Source organism: Trichechus manatus, unplaced genomic scaffold (genome assembly GCF_000243295.1).
Source record: "Trichechus manatus latirostris isolate Lorelei unplaced genomic scaffold, TriManLat1.0 scaffold00005, whole genome shotgun sequence".
In the NCBI taxonomy this organism is placed as follows: Eukaryota; Metazoa; Chordata; class Mammalia; order Sirenia; family Trichechidae; genus Trichechus; species Trichechus manatus.
Genome location: NW_004443941.1, coordinates 7,048,050 through 7,067,644, shown reverse-complemented (window position 1 = coordinate 7,067,644; position 19,595 = coordinate 7,048,050). Strand labels below are relative to the sequence as shown.

Genomic DNA, 19,595 nt, shown 5'->3' with positions numbered 1-19,595 from the left:
TTAATATATGGATGGTCAGGCCCCTACACTGTAGACTCTGATTTGGTAGGTATGAGTAGTAGTCCAAAAATCTGTAATTTTTAAAAAATATTTGTGTTTTTGGTAGAAGTTTGCTGTGTATATAGCAAATTAGGTTAATTAAGAATTTCTATACATATTATTCAGTAATAATAGTTACACTTTTCACAGTCTGTCAGTATTCCCATTATTTCCATTCTGGTTGTTCTGTTTCTGTTAATCTAGCTTCCTTGTCCTGTCCCCTCTTTCCTTCTCATCTTTGGTCTAGGGTAAACGTTGACCGTTCGGTCTCATTTAGATGATTATTTAGAGAAGCACAGTACTTACTGGTGCTATTATTTGTTTTATGAGCCACTCTGTCTTTCGGCTGATAGGTGACCACTGGGAGTGGTTTGAGTTCCAAGTTTAAAGCGTACCCAGGGCAACAGTCTCAGGGGTTCCTCTAATCTCTATCGGTCCAGTAAGTCTGGGCTTTTTTAGGAAATTCTTCTCCTCATTTTATCCAGGACCATCTACTGTGTCCCTGGTCAGAACAGTCATAGTGGTAGCTGGGCACTATCTAGTTCTGGTCTCAAGATAGGTGAGGCTGTGGTTCGTGTAGACTATTAGTCCCGTAGACTAGTCTCTTCTTTGAGTCTTTGGTTTCCTTCTTGTCTTTTGCTCCAGACACACAGAGACCAATACTTGTATCTTAGATGGCTGCTTGCAAGCTTTTAAGACCCCAGACACTGCTCACCAAACTAGGATGAAGAACATTATGTTACGCCAACTGACCGAGCTGCCCCACAAGACTATGCTCCTAAGCTCTCAAATCCAGTAAATTAATCCTGTGAGATGTTTGGTTATATCTAGGAAGTGTCCGTAACTGCCCCCTATGTGCTTTATTTTATATATGAATATATATGCAGCACACACAAACATGTATATACATCTGCCTACAGAAACACCTAAAAATGTGCACCTGTATATTCATATGTGTTTACCTACACATATACAAGCACATATATCTACCTATGTAACCACACACATATTTGGTTGGTCATTCGTGTTGTTACTATGTTGTGGCTTTTACCAAAATCGTCCCTTACTCTTGTGTACTTCTCAGTGTCATCTTTTACCCTGGTCAAGCTCTGCTGACTTCACCTTATTCGTTATTGCCTTTCCCAACACCAAGACTAACAAGTGTCTACCATCTAGAAAGTGAACAATCTGTACTTTTAAGAAGCACTACATGATTCTCATCTTCTGCGAAGTTTGAGGAAACCTGACCTAGATCTTCCAAATCTTCCATATTTTTTGACTACACCAATCTAATCTTCCAGCTATTATCCATATAAATATTCTATTCTATGCCGAAAGCTCTATTCCCTGTCTCAACCATGCTTTGTTCAGTGGTTACATCACTCTCCCACCCCACCCTAACCCACAAACCTACCCGTTCCTTGTTATTTTAAGCTCTTCAAAATCTTTTGACTGTCTGAATCAATGCCTCCCATAAAACCCCAGTAATCAAATACTATGTAGATTTCTTAAGTATCCTTTTGCTAAGGAATAATTACCTTCGTTCACAGAGCAACAGAAAATTCTAGAGGAAGAATATATAAAGAATACAAATTAATATTGGCCTTAGCCTGAAAGAAATAAAATGTCTTAAATCCCAGTTACTCAGCAAAAAAAGTAAAAAAAATTCCTTGAAATCAGAGTACTTCTCACTTCTGTTATACTTCAGCATCACTGGATGTGTTCTAACTATGGAAGGCATGGGGCGGGGGGTGGGGGGGAGGCAGTAGAAAAAATATGGGCCTAAGTATTTTTTTTTCCATCTACCTAGAACCTAGATTAGGTTCTTTCCACTCGCGTCCCACATCTTCCATAAAATGAAAAATTCCCGTTCCACGGCAGCTTTAGGTGTGTTCAAACCGCCAACCTTTCAGTTAGTAGCCAAGCATTTAACCACTGTGCCACCAGGGCTCCCCCCTCATAAACTACAGCATTAAAATTAGTTGCCGATAAGGAAAATACTAAAATATAACTGCACCAATGAATCAGAAAATAGGTTAAGTTAGTCTTACAGAGCAGGACAGTCAAAGATGAGTACTAAAAAAAGTATTAGGCCATTCCACTTACATACTAAGTGAGGCTCTCCAGAGACATTCAAGAGTAAATTTGATTTTATATTTGGTTTCTAAAAATAATCAAAGTTCTGGTCTAATATGGATTATATTGGATCTTACATTTCTCTTATCTCAAAGTATCCTCTAAATTAGTTCAGCAAATAAAGAACTTGAGGTATTATTAAATGTCTAAGGTCTAAACTATTAATTCAAAACCTTAATAGTTGAAGAGGGGGCCCTGATGTGACTTTTCGCCTATTTTTTAAAGCCTGCACTTATTGCAGTGCTATCACCACACCAATTTTACTTACCAAAAACTAAAGGGTCCCCGTTCACCTTTCACTCTAATGACCCATGAGGAAGAAGAAATAAAAATCCTTCCCTTCATTAAGTCCACATGCAAAAGGAACCCTAAAGGTACAAGCTCTCTGTTTCCTATTCTTTCGCTGTAACTGTAAAATCCTTCCAGTGACTCAACAGGAACTGAATCTAAAGCTTACCCTCTTCTCAGATTTCTTTATTGAACAATTTTTCAAAGAAAGGTGTGCAAGTTACTGTAATTAGCTCCACATATTGCTTTTAGAAACATTATCACCAATTCTGCTAACAAGCTGGCTGTAGAAGGAAATTACATTTAAACAGAATTACAAAGCTTGAATGTATCTAGAAAAAAAAAAAAATGCTTGTGTGGGATGTCTATTATAGCTACTTAAAAATAGCTTTAATAATTTTTAAAACAATTTAAGTGGTCAGATACACAGCCTACCACCCTTTTTTTGATGGCACGTATAGCCACATAAAATACTTTTTTAAATATTCATTACAGTCAACATTTTACCACTTACCAGCTGAAATTCTTACACAATGGCCCACTGAGACTTGAAAGGGCCTGTGCTTTCAGGAGGGAGGAAAGGAGATCAAGATCACTGATTGGTTATTACAAGGACAAAGGTTAGCAACTTAAATACACACTTGCGTTTAAAACTACTGTGTATACATTTTAACGATTTCAAGACGTATGAAAATGTAATCTGATTAAAGACATCTGGTAATAAGTTTAAAGGTTCAAGTCAGATTTCCAAAGAAAACAGGCTTATTGCAAAACGCAGTATCTTGCTACCTACAAACCTTTGGATAGAATTTCAACTACGCCAAGTCAGCTTATTTTTATAGTCACAGAAAATGTCATTACAAAATACAAAGACAGCCGTGTAGATTTATAATGCCGAAAGGACCAACAAATGCAACACGTCAGAACGACACTGTTTACGTGTAAAAGATCACATTAAAGAACTGAACCCAAACGCCACACAACTACAAAGACAAGACCAGATGCCGGCGAGACAGAACAGCGTGCCATTTTCTAGCACAGTCGAACGCAAAAACACATATGAAACAGCTATTTAAATCCTTAGCCTTAAGCCTTATACGCTTTGTTTTCAATCCAAATGAATCTAAACTGCAAAGCTTATTATATAAAGATATTACTGATTACATATAAAAACAGAAAAAAAAGCAGATATACCCTTGTCCTTCCAATTTTTCTTCTGACTGTCCATCTTTCGTCACGATCTGCCCGCCCTCCAGCTGCAATGATCAATTATGCATACCAACGGAGAAGCTGGAGGTGCAAAAATCTGCTCCCTGAGACATGAAATAACCGTTCCCTGGCCTGAAGTCTGCAGTCTCCTCTGCTGCTCAACTGCAGCAGGGCTCAAGTCACCTGACGTCTTCTGGGTGTGGACGTGTGACGCAGTGCAACCAGTAACCAGGCTACTAATACTCGGGCACTAATGCCTCCCTTCTGTTTATTGTTCTAGTCATTTGCTTCTGCTCACACCAAATGGGGCTGCATCTGCAGGGGGAGGGGCAGGCTAGCAAGAGAAAGGGAAAGAGGGCTGTTCTTTCAAATGAGCTACTACCACCGAATATATGTGAAACGCACTTAGAGCCATGTGCACTTTTGGTGGTCTTTTTTTTTTTTTTTCACAAGTGGTTGATTACGCTCTTGGTTTCCAGTTTCACTTAAAGCTCAAAACTCGATAAGATAAAAAATGGACTGATCCAAAGAAGGGAGAGAGTTTGAATTTCAAGCCTGGGAACTGCTGAGTGTCTTCTAAGTTCATGAAGGCTTGAAGCATTTGGCATTTCACACCCGTACAAGGGTTTGTGAGGAGAATCACCAAGTCCATTTATCAGTGCTTAGAGAGTACAAGCTACCGCAGCAGAAAAAGTTTTATTTAATTTCAGCAAATCTCATCTTTCTACTGTAGTGCTTTTTCCTCTTTGACCATCATGAAAACACAGAGCCTGACCTACACTCTTTCTTGATCATCACCTGCTCCAACTCCATCTTTCAATAAATACTCATTAGACACCACCTCAAGTGCTATTAATAAGTGCTTCACTTGGGGTGAAATATTTACGGGCTAATTATATCATTTGCTTTAGGAAAGTGACATAAGAGCAAACTAACATTTTTCTGATAACTACAAAAGCAAATCTCTAAGTACAGCATTTCTAAATATTTTCTTCAACTTTATAGAACTGGCATTCGTTCCGATGCAGAATATTGTGTTTACCAATGTCCCACTGCAGGTTTACCTAATGCTATTATCTGAGCAAGCACGAAAGACAATAATGACAAATCAGTTAAAATATTAAAAAATGTGGTATGACTAAAAGTATTATATGTACCAAAGGATATACTTTTTAAGATTGTATAGCTACACTGAAATAGGGATAATATTTTCTGGAACTTGCTGTGAAACTGTGTGAGCTGCAAAAGACTGCAAAATCCTTAATATCAGAAGAAGTGGCTTGAATGCCAATGACTCATTTCTTTCCCTATCTGCCTCTCTAACTCCAAACATAAATAAAGCAAAGCAATTTTTAAAGGGAGTTCGATATTCTCAGCTCAAGAGTTAACACTAAACTTTATTCACCAGACCTTTGCCTAACCTGATGTTTGAGGGCCCTATCACCAAGTCATCTCATGGCTGAAAACGTCGGCCTCTCCATGCAGCAGTTTGGAATCCCACACTGGTCAGTAAGCACTGCATTTCCAAGATGGTATTTTCTAGTAATAAATTCCTTAAAACTGCAAGCCCTCAAATACTTCAGCATTAGAATAAAGCCCTCAAACACAGCACCCAAACACTCTTTTCAAGCCAGAGATTAGTACACCAATAGGAGAGAAAAAGATTTCTGGGAACGAGGTGTTTAGTATTTATATTACTCTCATCTTCTGTGATAACTCCGTTTAACAATTAAGAACAAACAGAAACAGCCCGGGAGTGGCACGAATGTGTGACGACACATACCTACCTACTCATCTAGACATACTGAATAGTTCCCCTGGAGGACTGAAGACAAAATGGGAGCCCTGAAGTTTAAAAAGCATTTCTACGTTACACTGTTGTAGTGGCTGTGTGCCGTCGAGTGGATTCCGACTCATAGTGACCCTACAGGACAGAGTAACTGCCCCAAAGGGATTCCGAGGCTGTAATCTTTATGGCAGCAGACTGCTGCATCTTTCTCCTACAGAGCGGCAGGTGGGTTCGAACCACTGATCTTTCGGTTAGCAGCCAAGCGCTTAACCACTGTGCCACCAGGGCTTCTACCTTACATAACAACAACCGTATCCTTTAATTGGTATGGTCTATGCAATTCAGGCTATTAAATTTGTGGGAAAAACCAAGTCATGGAAATTATCTGACATTTTACCCATTTCCTAGGAATTTTGTAGACCACAGTTGTTTTACGCTTGGTAAGCTAAGCGAGGAGTGCTTAAATTTGAAATTTCGATGTAAGACACATGGATTAAAACTTGACGCCATATGGGCCATGTCTGTTGTGAGCATGAAATGAGTTAGTGTATCCAAAAGACCTAAGGACAGTACCTGGCACAAAGCGAGCACCATTACGTAAGTGCTAGTCATTTACTATTATTAATATTATGCTAAATATAGCCACCAAGCCACAGGGACAAGGCATGTAAGACAAATCTAATAAAGCTCATGTATTAAGCCATTCCATTCTAGGCAATAATTCATACACCCTTCTAAACAGAAGTGCTCCCTCCACACTCAAAAACTAGCGTGCTTTTCTGTAGAGTTCTATTATTCTTCAGCAGAAAACTTTTATATATGCAGTTTATGGGTCCTACTCCACATTAAATCCCAATTTAACAGGTGAAATGAAGGCAGGACACAAATCTTAAAATGATATCTTCATTTGTCTTGTTTTCTTTCAAATACTTAACACACTTTAAGAAAATAAGATCTCTTTCAAGGACAATTTTCATATAGAGCAGACAGGATTCAGCTTCCAAAAAGGCACTTTGATAATTTTGGACAAGGGACTTAATTTCCCTTAAAAGCAAATGCTATAAATGATGCAAAGGCTTCCAAATGAGGGTCCACAGAAGTTTCCTTTATTGATAATGACGTAAGTAAATCAAAGTACTGTCTGAATTCTAAATCCTGCTGCACACTGTGTGTGTGAGGGGAGGGGGGCCTCCTTTCCCTGAACTCAACATCAGTTATTTTTTTAAATAAACTTGTTCAAAGTTCATGTTTGGCAGCTTCCCATTCTTCAATGTCCCTATCCCCAGCATTGTCCCCCCAAGCATGACAAAAAGCAATGAATGAAAACCTCCCCAAGCATGCCCCTAACTCCTTTCAAAAGATACCATGCCCTAAAACCCCCTAGACTCCCTACATTTCCCTTCTTACATTTCAAATCAAAACTCTCATTTTCTTAGTTTATTTATCTCATTAGCAGGGAAATTATATTAAATCAATTCCTACTGAAGAAAAAAAAGTATGCCTTTCTCTCTAACCCGCTCACGTGCGTGCGTGCATGCGTGTGTGTGCGTGCATGCGTGTGCGTGCAGAGGCTGGTATCTGACAGGACTGCAGACGGCAGACAAAGGTATTCTGGGATAGGCAGTAGTGATTTCCTTCTTCTACTTCTGAATCTAAGAAAAACGTAAGTCTTTGTTTTGTTTTCTTTACAATGTTCAGGGTTGCAAGGGAAATAAGGTGGGAAAGCAGCAGTCATCTGGATTGAAAGTGCTGCTCTCTAAGTTGGGGACTGAGCTGTACTACTCTTGATAGCTATAATACCTATTTCTTTTTTAATAAACAATTATATCCACACAGTAGTTTAAAACTTACTTCAAAATTTAATTATTCTGAGCCACACAAGGTATGAAATTAAACATATGTTTCATTTCTGAAAAGTATTAAACAATTAAAAAGTCCTATCATCCACTGTATAGAATGCACCCTGGACTAAATCATAGCACTCCTAACAACTGAACTGAACCTAAAGAGACGGAGAAAGACATCAATCCAGAAAATGACAATACTGGTTAAAACAGCAAAAAATCATGAACATTTAAAATTCTATAAACAACTTCACAGAAGCTGCTAAAAATGAATACTAAAATCCACTGGGAAAAAGATTGAAAGTAATAGTATTCAATGAGAGCTAAATAATGCTAACTTCTTATATAATAATATAAAACAAATATATAGATATTCCAAAATATTTTAAAACTCAGAATTTAACAATTAATAGTCATTAGGCTCTGAAGAGATCCTTTGAGACATTTAAATTTTCATTAAAGTACACAGGCTTGAGGAAGTCTCTAAGGTCATGTCACTGTTTTTATACTCAGTAACAGGAGTCAAACATTTGCCTGATCCAGAACAAGGGGTCAAAATTCAAAATCATTTATAAAATCATTCATCGTTCGTTAGTGTGAAATAAATACCCACAACTCACTACATATCTCTACCCAGATGAATTTATTCTATATGGTCAACCATAGCGCATTCCACAGACCTGTTTTCCATGTACAACACTAGATGGCACCCATGCCCAGTCTACAGTTGACTTCCATATCCACAGCATCACTCTGCACAGACTGAGCTCTCAGTTTTCTGGCCCCTCTCCAGGACTGTGGTTTCGGGGGGGAACTAGAGTATGATGAGAAAAAAAAACCCCACCACACCCTCACAACCAAAAAGGCACGTGGGATAAAATGATCTCCAATCAGAATCTAAAATCAATTTTAATTAGATCAGAACTAAATGCAAAAATCAAACTATAAATAAGTCAATAAATTAAAAGTTACAGATTTTCCTAAGTGAAGACTGAAAACATCCACTAAAGTATGTTAGCTAAAAGGAAAGGCTTTCAGAAAACTGGGGAAAAACTGTAACACATGACAAGAGTTAGAATCCTTGATACATAAAAAGCCTCAAAAAATCGGTTAGAAAAAGATGAACACCTAAATTTAAAAATGGGCAAAGGGTACGAACAGGCAATTCATAAAAAAAAAATGCAAACAGTCAATAAATATATGGAACATGTTTACATTCACTAGTAATCAAAGATCAAAAGTACAAGATACCATTTTCAGCTATCAAAACGGTAAGGTTTTAAAAAATACCAAGTAGAATTCGTCTGAAGGACACATAAGAAATAAGTCCTAGCAGGTGACTCTGGGAAGGAGCACTAGGTGGCTAGGCAACCGAGATAGGAAGACTTACTGTCACTGTACTTTTTAAATTTTATACAACATGCAACTATTATCTATCCAAAAAAATGAATAATATCAAGTGTTGGAGGTAGTAGATAAATACATGTTTCCTTACACTGTTATGGGGTAAAATCAGTACAATTTTTCTGGCTGTTAACTTTTGTCTAAACCCTTAAAATGCTAATACCTACTGACCGAGGATTTCTACTTCTAGTAACTTACGGAAAAGAACATTCAGAGATACACAAAACATATTTAAATATGAAGGGTTAACCACAGTACTATTTATAAATAAAAAATTGGAACCAATCTACAGATCCAACAGCAGAAATCACTGGTTAAATTATAATATATACATACCATGGAACACCAGCATTAAAAATCATGCAAAAGAATAATATTTAAAGAATATAAAAGAAATGTTTGCATTATATATTGCTAGTTTTTAGTAGCTTATAAACAATATGTAGACTATGATTCCAATTTTAGAAAACATTAAATATTTTCATTACATTCATAAAGTACTATATGCATAGAAAATGGACTGGAAGAATATATTCTAAAATATTAACACTGATTAAGATTACAAATTTTTTCCATCATTTCTCAAATTTGTACAATGAGCATATATTACTTCAGATTGTTTCCCAATATAGCTGACACTTGAAATACCTGACCAGCCCCATCTGCTAGAGGACTGCCAGGATTAAGTCTTGGGAGGGAATGCTGGGGCAGGGGAGGAGGCGATGGACTTTACAGGCTGACATCCCTACTTATCCTTGGTCTTCACCTACATTGTCATCATCATGCGGCTCTACTGTTCCCTCCTTAGCTATCTTACTGTGCTATCTGAGCCATCCACTCCACTGTGAACCAGATCCCCTAGTCCTCAATCTCCTTACTGAGCATGCCATACATGACCTCACCTTCGCTAAAGCGTGGCTCTCCTTCAGAACACCGCTTTCTCTGTGGCACTCTAAAAATGGAGGCTGCTTAATCTCCTGTACCCTACATACCTCAGCAACGGGAGGAGGCCAATGCCCTCCTTGTTGCTTCCAGACTATTTCAGAGCCCTTGGGTAAGTCCTGGCTATTCAGCCATGTCATTCTCTATTCCTCCCTAGTGCTTCCACCTACTGTCCTGCCAGTTGCCTTGCTGACCTTGACTGAAGACTCTCACCCTAGATTCTTACCTTCCTCTCTATCCCAAGTCCTGCCATCATCCATGTCCACACAGAAGAACAATCTAACACCTTGGTCTCATAGTTATTTGACCTCACCTCCGGCAACGTTCACCCTACTCCATTTTAGCCCCCGCCCCACAATCATACTCTGGACATTGTAATCAATTTGAACTGCTGCTCCTCTTAAATTCTATATTCAACATCACACACATGCACAAAACCATACACAATCCTACTCGGACCACAACCCTTATCACTCTAGCTTTCACATTTTTATTCCCACTACCCTTGGCTCTTGGACCTCATTTGGACCGTGAGTTCTGTGACCTTCTAGTCTCCTCCTATCTTTTCATCACATCCTTCAACTACTATGCCACAGTCCATCACTTTTAACTACCCTCTTGCTATTATCCTCAACTTCCTTGACTCACTGTCCTTCTACTGGGCCCATCTAGCGAAACCCAACTTTGACTCAATACAACCATTTGCTTTCTCTGAACCCATAACTGGGCTTTGGGCACAGAGAAAAAGTCACCCTACTACACAGACCACAGACTTCTACTGGTCTCTTAACGCAATTCCTTTGTTTCCCTAGTCAGAAGAAATATTTCAGACCTCTTCCCCCCAGGCATATTTCAGTTCTTTCTCAGCAAATGACCTAAATTACTGCTTTAAAGGATAAACATAAGCCATCAAACAATTCCCTCAACTTCCAGCCACAAAACCCTAGCAGTATCAACACCCATGCTTTCCTTTCCATTAACTACAATCAAAGTGGTATCCTTCCTCCCCTTCTAAGGCTAATTCCTCTACCTGAACTCTGGATCTTATCCTACCCCGTCCTGACCCTCTACTAGCACTTTTAATCAGATTTTGCTCCCATCTTCAAAAAAAAAAAAAAAAAATTTTTTTTCAAAGCCATGCTCTCTCTCCTGCTAACACTCTTTCTCCATGTTCTCAGTTAAATTTCTTAAGAGTCATCAACATTTAGTGTCTATTTTTAGGTCCTGTTCATTGCTCAATCCTACCCCTGCCCACTCGCCTACTGATCTGCAAATCACCTTAAGCAGATCACGTGTGTGATCACCCACTGTAAATGTTCTTACCAATATCAACCAACCCCTGCCCTCCTTGTTGAAAAACCCTCAATCCTTGTCTTAACCTCTCTAATATTTAATAATGTTGACCACTCCGTCCATTCTTGAATCTTTCTTTTCTCTTCGCTCTGCCTAGTTGACATCAGAGGCTTTAATTACTATCTCTAAGCCCGTGGCAAATATACATACACAGTCAAGATCTCTCTAAAGAGCTTCACACATATAACATCCATACTTCTTGGATGTCTCATAGGTACCCCAAAACCAACATATTCAAAACTGAATTCTTTGACTTCTCTCCTCAAACCCACTTTATTCTCTCATGTTCCCTATTTCAGTTTCTTATACTGCCATCCGAGTGTTTGCACATGCCAGGAACATGGGTTTCCTGGAGTTATCTTTGACGCCTCCTCTTATCCTTCATTTCCATATCCACTCAAAAACCAAGTCCTATGTCTCCATGTTCACCCCACTGCCTTAATGGTCAAAATCTCCTCTTTCTTATATTATAACAACATCTCTAAACTGGTCTCTCTGCCACTAGTGCTACCCATTTCCAATACACAATAACCCAAGTATATTCAGTAAATACACAGTAATCACTATATATTTTTATAGAAAACACAGCTAAATTAGAATGCTAAATAAAAAGCAAACGTGCAAATCACCTTAAGCAGATCAGGTATATGGGAAATGTAGAGTTAAAAAGAAAAACGAGAACTGGTACTTTTCAGAAGAATTCATAATAACATACCTAAATTTACATTTTTTGAATGTCTATTACTCAATATGCCTAACCTTAAAGGTATCACTGGAAAATACTGTGCTATATTAAAATATTAGAAAAATGTTACAGAAATATTCTTTCTTTTTAAATTAAAAGTGAAATAATTTTTGGTAAAACAAAAATAAAACATCTGAAAATATTTTAATACTTCTTGCTCTATACACTATCAAGAATCACTTAGACAAAAAGAAAGAGAAGAAAGAAAAAAGAAGCCAACTCTAATTTTAAAATATTTTCTAGCTCTATGGTACAAAATAAAAGTCACCAGTGAAAAATTAAGAGCAAGAAGGGTAGAAAAAGCACTAAAACCTTAAAATGGGATGGTGGAAAAGAATTCCTATCGATGCAATATATCAGACACTATAAATGTAACATACTACACAAAGCATAGCGAAATGGTCCACAACAAGCCAAAAGGTGGTTAGAAATCACCAAACAGTGTATGGATTGATTACCTGAAGTTTTACTCAGCTCTGCTGAAAATATAGCAGATGGTGATCTCTTCTCTTTTTCTGTATCAGAAGGAAGTTTTTTCTCAGCTTCTTTCACAAGAACTTTGGGTTTGACTATACTGCCTATCTCTGGTTGGGTGGCCAAAGGAGAAACATCAGGAGGCTGTGAGGGCACCTTTGATATATCAGACCTATCTTTGGAGAACTCATCTGAGACATGGATTTTATCTTCACCTTTAGGTTGTATACTCTTGAGAGAAAGGTCATGGGGTAATTCTGAGCAAGGCAATGGCCCAGCTCCATCCTGGACATCAGCAATTTCACTTTTGTGGGATCTTTCTAGGTCAGTGTATTCTCTTGCCACTGGAGGAGAGACATCAGTTTTAGAACTGACAAACGTAGGGAACTCATCTATGATCTCAATTGGAGATGAATCAGAAAATGTCTCACTTTCTCTCGCTACTGCTTCCTTAGAAACAAATACGCCATCATCTGAATAAACTGTGGTATTGAGCTCTTCCATCTGCAAAGGAATTTTCTCCTTTTTGGTCAATATTGAAAGTTCATCAGGTGGTAAGGTATCTTTTGTACTATCTAAACTGGGCTGAAAAGATTCTAAATATGGCTTTCCCCCTTCAGGCGGTGAAGGACTGAGCTCTTCCTTGTCAGCACGTTCTACCACTGAGTCAGGTGACGTTCCAGTGAGGTTTTCTTTCACAAGTGTAACAGCTTCATCTTGCTTTTGAGGAACTTCAGGTATTGAATCATCACTAAATAAGTCAACGGGCTCAGAATCAGGAGAGGAATCTTCAACTAGCTCAGAATGATCAGGCACTGGCTGAGCAACTGTTGCTATTTCTGAGTAATTAGGGAAATTGGGAGTTGGTTCAGCAGAGAGCTTTGTGCCCTTAATTAAATCGCATGCGATAGATATATAAGGAGCTTCTGCTTCTTGAACAGCTGCCTTGGTACTTTCGGGCTCTTTCATTTCTTCCTTTATTCCGGATACCTTTGTAAGTGATACATTCATGGCCTCTTCATATGGTGGGGGATTTTCAGGCTCAAGTTTTGTACTTTCATAATTAACTGACTGAGGAGCTTCTAATGGTGAACTGGGCTGCACTGCAGAAGTACCAGCACCAGGAACAACAGAACTTAATGGTGCTTCCATAATGATGTCAGGCAAAACCGGAGAAGGAGTAGCTTCAGATTCCTCAAATGAGGGGCAAAGCTGTGTTACAGGGTACAGGGACTCCTGCATAGCTTCTGATGTTTGGACCAAGTCCACTTTTGTTTCATAAGCAATCTTTGTACCTGTAGCTTCACTCAGTTTACTTTCACACGCTTCCTGTACTAAATCTGGGGTTAGACCTTCAGGCATATTTGCCACTACTTCCTCAGTCACCTTTGACGAACTATCCGTTGTGACATAATCTGTCTCAGAATCCTGTGTTCCTACAAGGAAAGGGTTTGACGTTTTGATGTCAGTGTTCTTCTCGGTCACAATTTGGGCCTTTTTTTCTTCTATCTTTTTCTCATCTGTCTTATTTTCTGAAGTATGGTCTTCCAACAAAGGAAAGATGTTTGTTGCAATGCTCTTGGTTGCTGCTGGGCTAAAGGAAGCACATGTGATATATGCTTCTGACCCATCTTTCACAGCTTCTGGTGTACCAGGAAAGGAAGTCTCCTCATTACTGCTGTCACTGTCTTTCTCAGGCTTTGTCTGCTCAAGGCTATCTCCAAAACATTTCTTATCCACTTTACTTTCCAACTGGCTCTCTATCTTACCCCCAGCAGCCACCAAACCACTGTCTTCAATATCCCTATCTTTTTTTACTTCCCACACTCGCTCAAATGGTTTGAACTCTGCATATTCCTCCCTCATGGGAGCTCCTTTAAAAACTACTGCAACTCCTTTTTCATTACTATCCTTTGTTTTTTCTGGAGACATAACGTTGTCCTCTTTAACCGATTCAGTGATGGCTATGGGTAGCTCTTGTGGGTTCTGAAGGATGGTATTACTAACTAAATCCTCTCCTTTATTCTTCACAATTACTTCTTCCCTCGGGTTTGCTACTATTGTGGCAGATTCTGCTCCTGGAGAGCCACTGAATGATGATCCCATTTCTGAGTACCCCAATTCTGAAAACTCTGTTAAATCTCTATCTACAAATGGATTTTTTGCCTGCTCTAAGAACTCTTTACAAGCTTCATTTGAAGTTTCTTGAGGTGTTCCTTTGGTGGGTAATACTGCTGATAAATTACCAAGATATTCATGTTCTTTAAAAGAAGCAGCTGAGAGAGGAGATAGAGAAGGAAGAGAAGCAGCAGTTTCAAGCAGGACAGATGGGAAATCCTCTTGGCCAGCCGACACAGTGTTACCTGGCTGCTCCTTCAAGTCCATAATTTTTTCTGTGACCACGGACAGAAAGGAAAGTTAGAGAATGCCAGTGTTCTCAGAATTCATGCAAGTTTTATGACAGATTTAAAACAGTGTTAGTAAAGACTTAGTGTTAACTAAAATTAAATGTTAATAGAACTTAATAAATTAACAACTGAGGAGATTGGAATCATAACTGAAAGAACTGAAGCTGTTGTCAATAAGCATGTGTATGGGTACAGAGGCAATTATATGCTATGCAAAGACATACATCAAGTCTTTGAGAAAAACCTCAGGCATATCAATTGAGGAAAGCTACTTCTACTAGTTTTAGAGGGAGAGGAGTCTGACTAACAGTACAGAAAAGTGCATTAGATAATTAAATGCCATAGACTGACATTCAATTACATAAAAGCCTTTCAACTACAAGCAAGTACACTGTATCTGGAGAAAACGAATGGTCACTATGTAAATGTAAATCAAGGGTCCAAGAATTCCTTACATAATTCCAATTGTTTATCAGCTTCTATCCATTTCTCCCTTGGACAAAGCATATAAAATATAGATTTCAAGTTTTTCAGGAGACAAACATTCTTGGAACCATGCTAATTTTTAGTAAATCCAAACTACTCTGTGCAGAGTTAAGGAAACTAAAGAGTTAAAGTTAGAATACATGGAGGATAAAAGGCTAGCAGAAAGAACTTGCCTGCAGAGGAGTGCATCACAGGCTCAGATGCAGCAGGAAGAGCAAAAAGTGTCTCATCTGAAAAACAAATAGAATACAACCTCAGCAGAAATAAAGGCAAAGTTGGAAGGACACTAAAGATAAGAAGAGCAGGCAAGGGTTCAGTTTGTCATGAGTTAACACAAAACTTTACCTACAGAGAAAAAGCCAAGAGGAAAAGGAAGTTAGAAAAAGTAGTACCATTAATTAATTCAGACTAAATCATCACATATATTATAAAACTGATTAAATGCTATCCTTAGAACCTATCATTTATCAAAAGGCAGCAATGTGTTAAACTTCATAAACAAAAGTGGCTTTAAGGTTCTATTCTTATTTAATATATTGCACCCAAAGCTTCTTACTCATGTTTTCAGATAGGTAAATTGTCTAGTTTTATTCAAGCCAAAAATAAAAAAGGTGTATTTGAATAAAATTAACAACAACTTTGGTTTAACCTTTTTTTTAAACTGGCATATGCTCAATTCAGAAGAAAACTTTCAGAGAACACTGCATTTTCTCTTACATTTCGGGTTGTCTATCTTTAAAGAAAAAGATTCTAACAGTCATTGTACACTGTTCTTTGAAGACATCAGTCCTGTGTGCCATTGTCCAAATGCCAAAGAGTCCAAAATACAAAGAAAACAGCAATTATCATAAGGAAGGTATTTCTTTTGTTTAAAGTTAACACTGAAGGCTTACTTTATGCCACTCATTAATCTAAGTGTTTTACATGCAAGAACTAATTTTACTCTTTACAGCCCTATTTTTACAGTGTTGTGAGTACACTTCAACAGATTTAACAACAACAACAAAAAAAGCAGAGTCACAGAGCCATTAACTTACTCAAGTTTACACAACTAGTGAGGGGGAGACCCGGGCCATTCCAGAGCCCATTTTCGTAAGTATTATATGCTGTCCACTGGCACACTAACTTTGCACAATATCATTTTGTACCTGCAGTTGGAAGATGCTAAGCAACTGTGGTTTAGACTAGAGAAAGGTCTCTCTCAAAAGACAATCTAAAATAGCCTGAGGGATGACAGAAAGGTATTACATGAACAGAGACAATCTAATAAAAAGATTTGGACACTTTCATCTGGAAGGACAAGATAGCCAAGGCTGATAGAAATAAAAATCAAAGAGATGTAGCTATCATAAACATGGGCTTGTCCTCCAAGGGTATCCCTTGATGAAGAGGAGAGCTAAATTCACAATGTAATATAAATTTCAGATTTATATGGACATGATGTCATACTTCAGGATTCTTAGATGGAGTGGTGAGGAGGAAATCCATGAACTGTGTTTAAAAGCATCTTCTACAACAATGGACTTAAACATACCAACAATCATGAAGATGGTACAGGACCGGGCAATGTTTCACTCTTTTACACACAAGGTCACCGTAAGTCAGAGCCAAATGAATGGCCAATAACAACAAAAACCTAGAACAATAGGAGATTTCATAAAGTGTATACATGTGTACACTTTTTAAAGATGACTTGTTATGGTATCTTAGTTAAGCTACAGAGTTTCCCATTTGCCAAACTAGATAGTTAAAACATTCCTTTCCACAAAAATAATGAATTATAAGCTTGCGTAAAACTGAGATTTCGGGGTCAGAGAGCAGGAGCAAATAATTACACAGCTCATTCGTCTAAATAAAAGGTAGCATACTCTTAAGACGAAACAGTTGTCTTTTTCTTCTAGATAATACAGTTAAAGCCACTAATTCAGAGGCCAATCTACTTGGAAAGTGAATTAGAAACATATATGACTATCAGAGGGGAAAATGAACTACATCAAAATTGTACCAAAAATTTAAAAAATTTTTAAAAATGTATCCTTATTCCTATCTAGTGTCATAGTCTCTTTTATATTAACAACTGTACTCCTGGCACTTGACCAAGTGAGAAAGGTTACAAATCAGTATTGCAAAGATTCACTAAATTAAAAAAAATCTTAATTTTGTAAAATGGGATTCATTCCAGAGTTAACCACAATAACAAGTACTGCATTTCTAAAAACACTCAGAGAAAAATCCAGAAGATGTCACTACCATCTGGCCTTCAAGAAGAGAGCTGCTCAGGCTCCTACAGGTAACTGTGGACCATGAGAAAAAACTGCCCAGGTTCAAATCCCAGATTTGCCACTTACAACTGTGTAACCCTGAAAAACTTATATTTAACCTTTCTGTGCCTCATTTCCTCATCTGTAAAAGTAAAGAGAATACAGCGTTGTTGTTGTTAGTTGCTGTCGAGTCGATTCCGACTCATGATGACCCCATGTCGGATAATAGTACCTACCTCAAAATGCTGAGGGGGAAACGGGGAGAAGAGAAAAGAAACAACAACTTGCCCTAAGTCACAGAGCTGAGAGGCCAGAGGGCCAGGTTCAAACAAGTCGAACTCCCAAGTCCATGTGGTTTATCTTCTTTTTGAAGGATGTGTGTATGAACAAGTGTAACTGGTGTAAATTTTTCTTACTTTATCAGCCCCTCACATTGAGCTCCTGAAACAAGATAAACTGCCACCCAACCAACGCCTTGTAACATCTGGCAGATTAATTGCTTCTACTTCCCAATACAGTAAAACTTAGAGATGTTAACATGAGCCAGGCACATTTGTTTCAGTTGCTCATTCAATCCTCAAAACCATCCTAGAAAGGATAACTTACGTTACGATAAACGGAGAAAAGATTAAAGTGATCGAGGATTTCATTTTACTTGGATTCACAATCAATGCCCATGGATGCAGCAGTCAGGAAATCAAATGATGTTGCACTGAGCAAATCTGCTGCGGAAGACTTCTTTAAAGTGTTAAAAAGCAAAGATGTCACTTTGAGGACTAAAGTGCGCCTGACCCAAGCCACGATATTTTCAGTCACCTCATATGCATATGAAAGTTGGACAATGAATAAGGAAGACCAAAGAATTGATGCCTTTGAATTACGGTGCTGGTGAAAAATATTGAATATACCATGAACTGCCAGAAAAACAAACAAATCTATCTTGGAGGAAGTACAAGCAGAATGCTCCTTAGAAGTGAAGATGGCGAGACTTGGTCTCATGTACCTTGGACATGTTATCATAAGGGACCAAGTCCCTGGAGAAGAACATCGTGCTTGGTAGAGTAGAGGGTTAGCAAAAAAGAGGAAAACCCTTCTTATGGATTGAATTGTGTCCCCCAAAAATATCTGTCAATTTTTGTCATGAGTTAATTTGGCTAGGTCATGATTCCCAAAATTGTATGACTGCCTACCATTTTGTAACCTGATGTGATTTCCCTATGTTTTGTATATCCTATCACTATGATGTAATAAAATGGATCAGTGGCAGTTATATTGATGAAATCTACAAGATTAGATAGTGTCCTGAGCCAATCTCTTCTGACATATAAAAGAGAGAAGCAAGCAGAGAGACATGGGGACCTCATGCCACCAAGAAAGCAATGCCAGAACCAAAGTGCATCCTTTGGACCTTAGGTTCCTGCGCTGAGATGCTCCCAGAACAAGGGAAGACTGATGACAAGGACCTTCCTCCAGAGTCAACAGAGAAAGCGATCCCCTGGAGCTGACACCCTGAATTTGGACTTGTAGTCTACTAGACTGTGAGAGAATAAATTTCTCTTTGTTAAAGCCATCTACTTGTGGTATTTGTTATAGCAGCACTAGATAACTAGGACAACCCTCAACAAGATGGATAGATACAGTGGCTGCAACAATGGGCTCAAACATAGCAACAGTGTGAGGATGGCTCAGGACAGCATTTCAATCTGTCGTACGCAGGGTTGCTATGAGTTGGAATCAACTCAACGGCACCCAACAACAACGTTATCCCCTTTTCACAGATGAGGAAACAAAGGCATAAAAAGGCTAAGTAACAACCCCAGAGTCACAACACTGAGAAATGATGGACCTGAGATTTAAAACTAGAGAGTTTATAAGTCCATTCTCTCTTATTTAACCACTCTGCAATATTTCCTTCCCTGGACTTTACTATATAAATTTAGAATTCTAAAATAACTAATAAATAAAATCAGGGATAGTACAAGAAAAAATTCATTCACAATACTTATACATCATAAGCTCTAAATTCTAAGGCTAAAAACACCTAAAAATAATTTATTTTGAAAAAAAAAATTAGATTTGAGATTAGTCTTTCTTTTTCTATAAAAGATCCTGATAGTCACAAAGGAATAAACTATTTTATAATAGGGAATACTGTATTAAACAAAAAACACAGCATTCTGAATTACTGAGATAAGTTATATACACAAGTTACAACAC

At 38.1% G+C, this 19,595-nt stretch overlaps 2 protein-coding genes across 2 annotated transcripts in view; both read right to left on the bottom strand.

The window, feature by feature from the left end:
- LOC101340873 (reticulon-4) overlaps positions 1–19,595 on the bottom strand; it is a 64,995-nt gene that overhangs the window by 27,498 nt on the left and 17,902 nt on the right. Inside the window, exon 3 of the mRNA XM_012556457.2 lies at positions 15,291–15,347. Within this exon, the coding sequence (XP_012411911.1) occupies positions 15,291–15,347 (57 nt within the window). The remainder of the gene's footprint in view (positions 1–15,290; positions 15,348–19,595) is intronic.
- LOC111821300 (reticulon-4-like) lies at positions 1,311–18,101 on the bottom strand. The gene has a single exon (XM_023735120.1). The coding sequence runs from the start codon at positions 14,606–14,608 to the stop codon at positions 12,113–12,115; it is 2,496 nt and encodes an 831-aa protein (XP_023590888.1). The 5' UTR covers positions 14,609–18,101; the 3' UTR covers positions 1,311–12,112.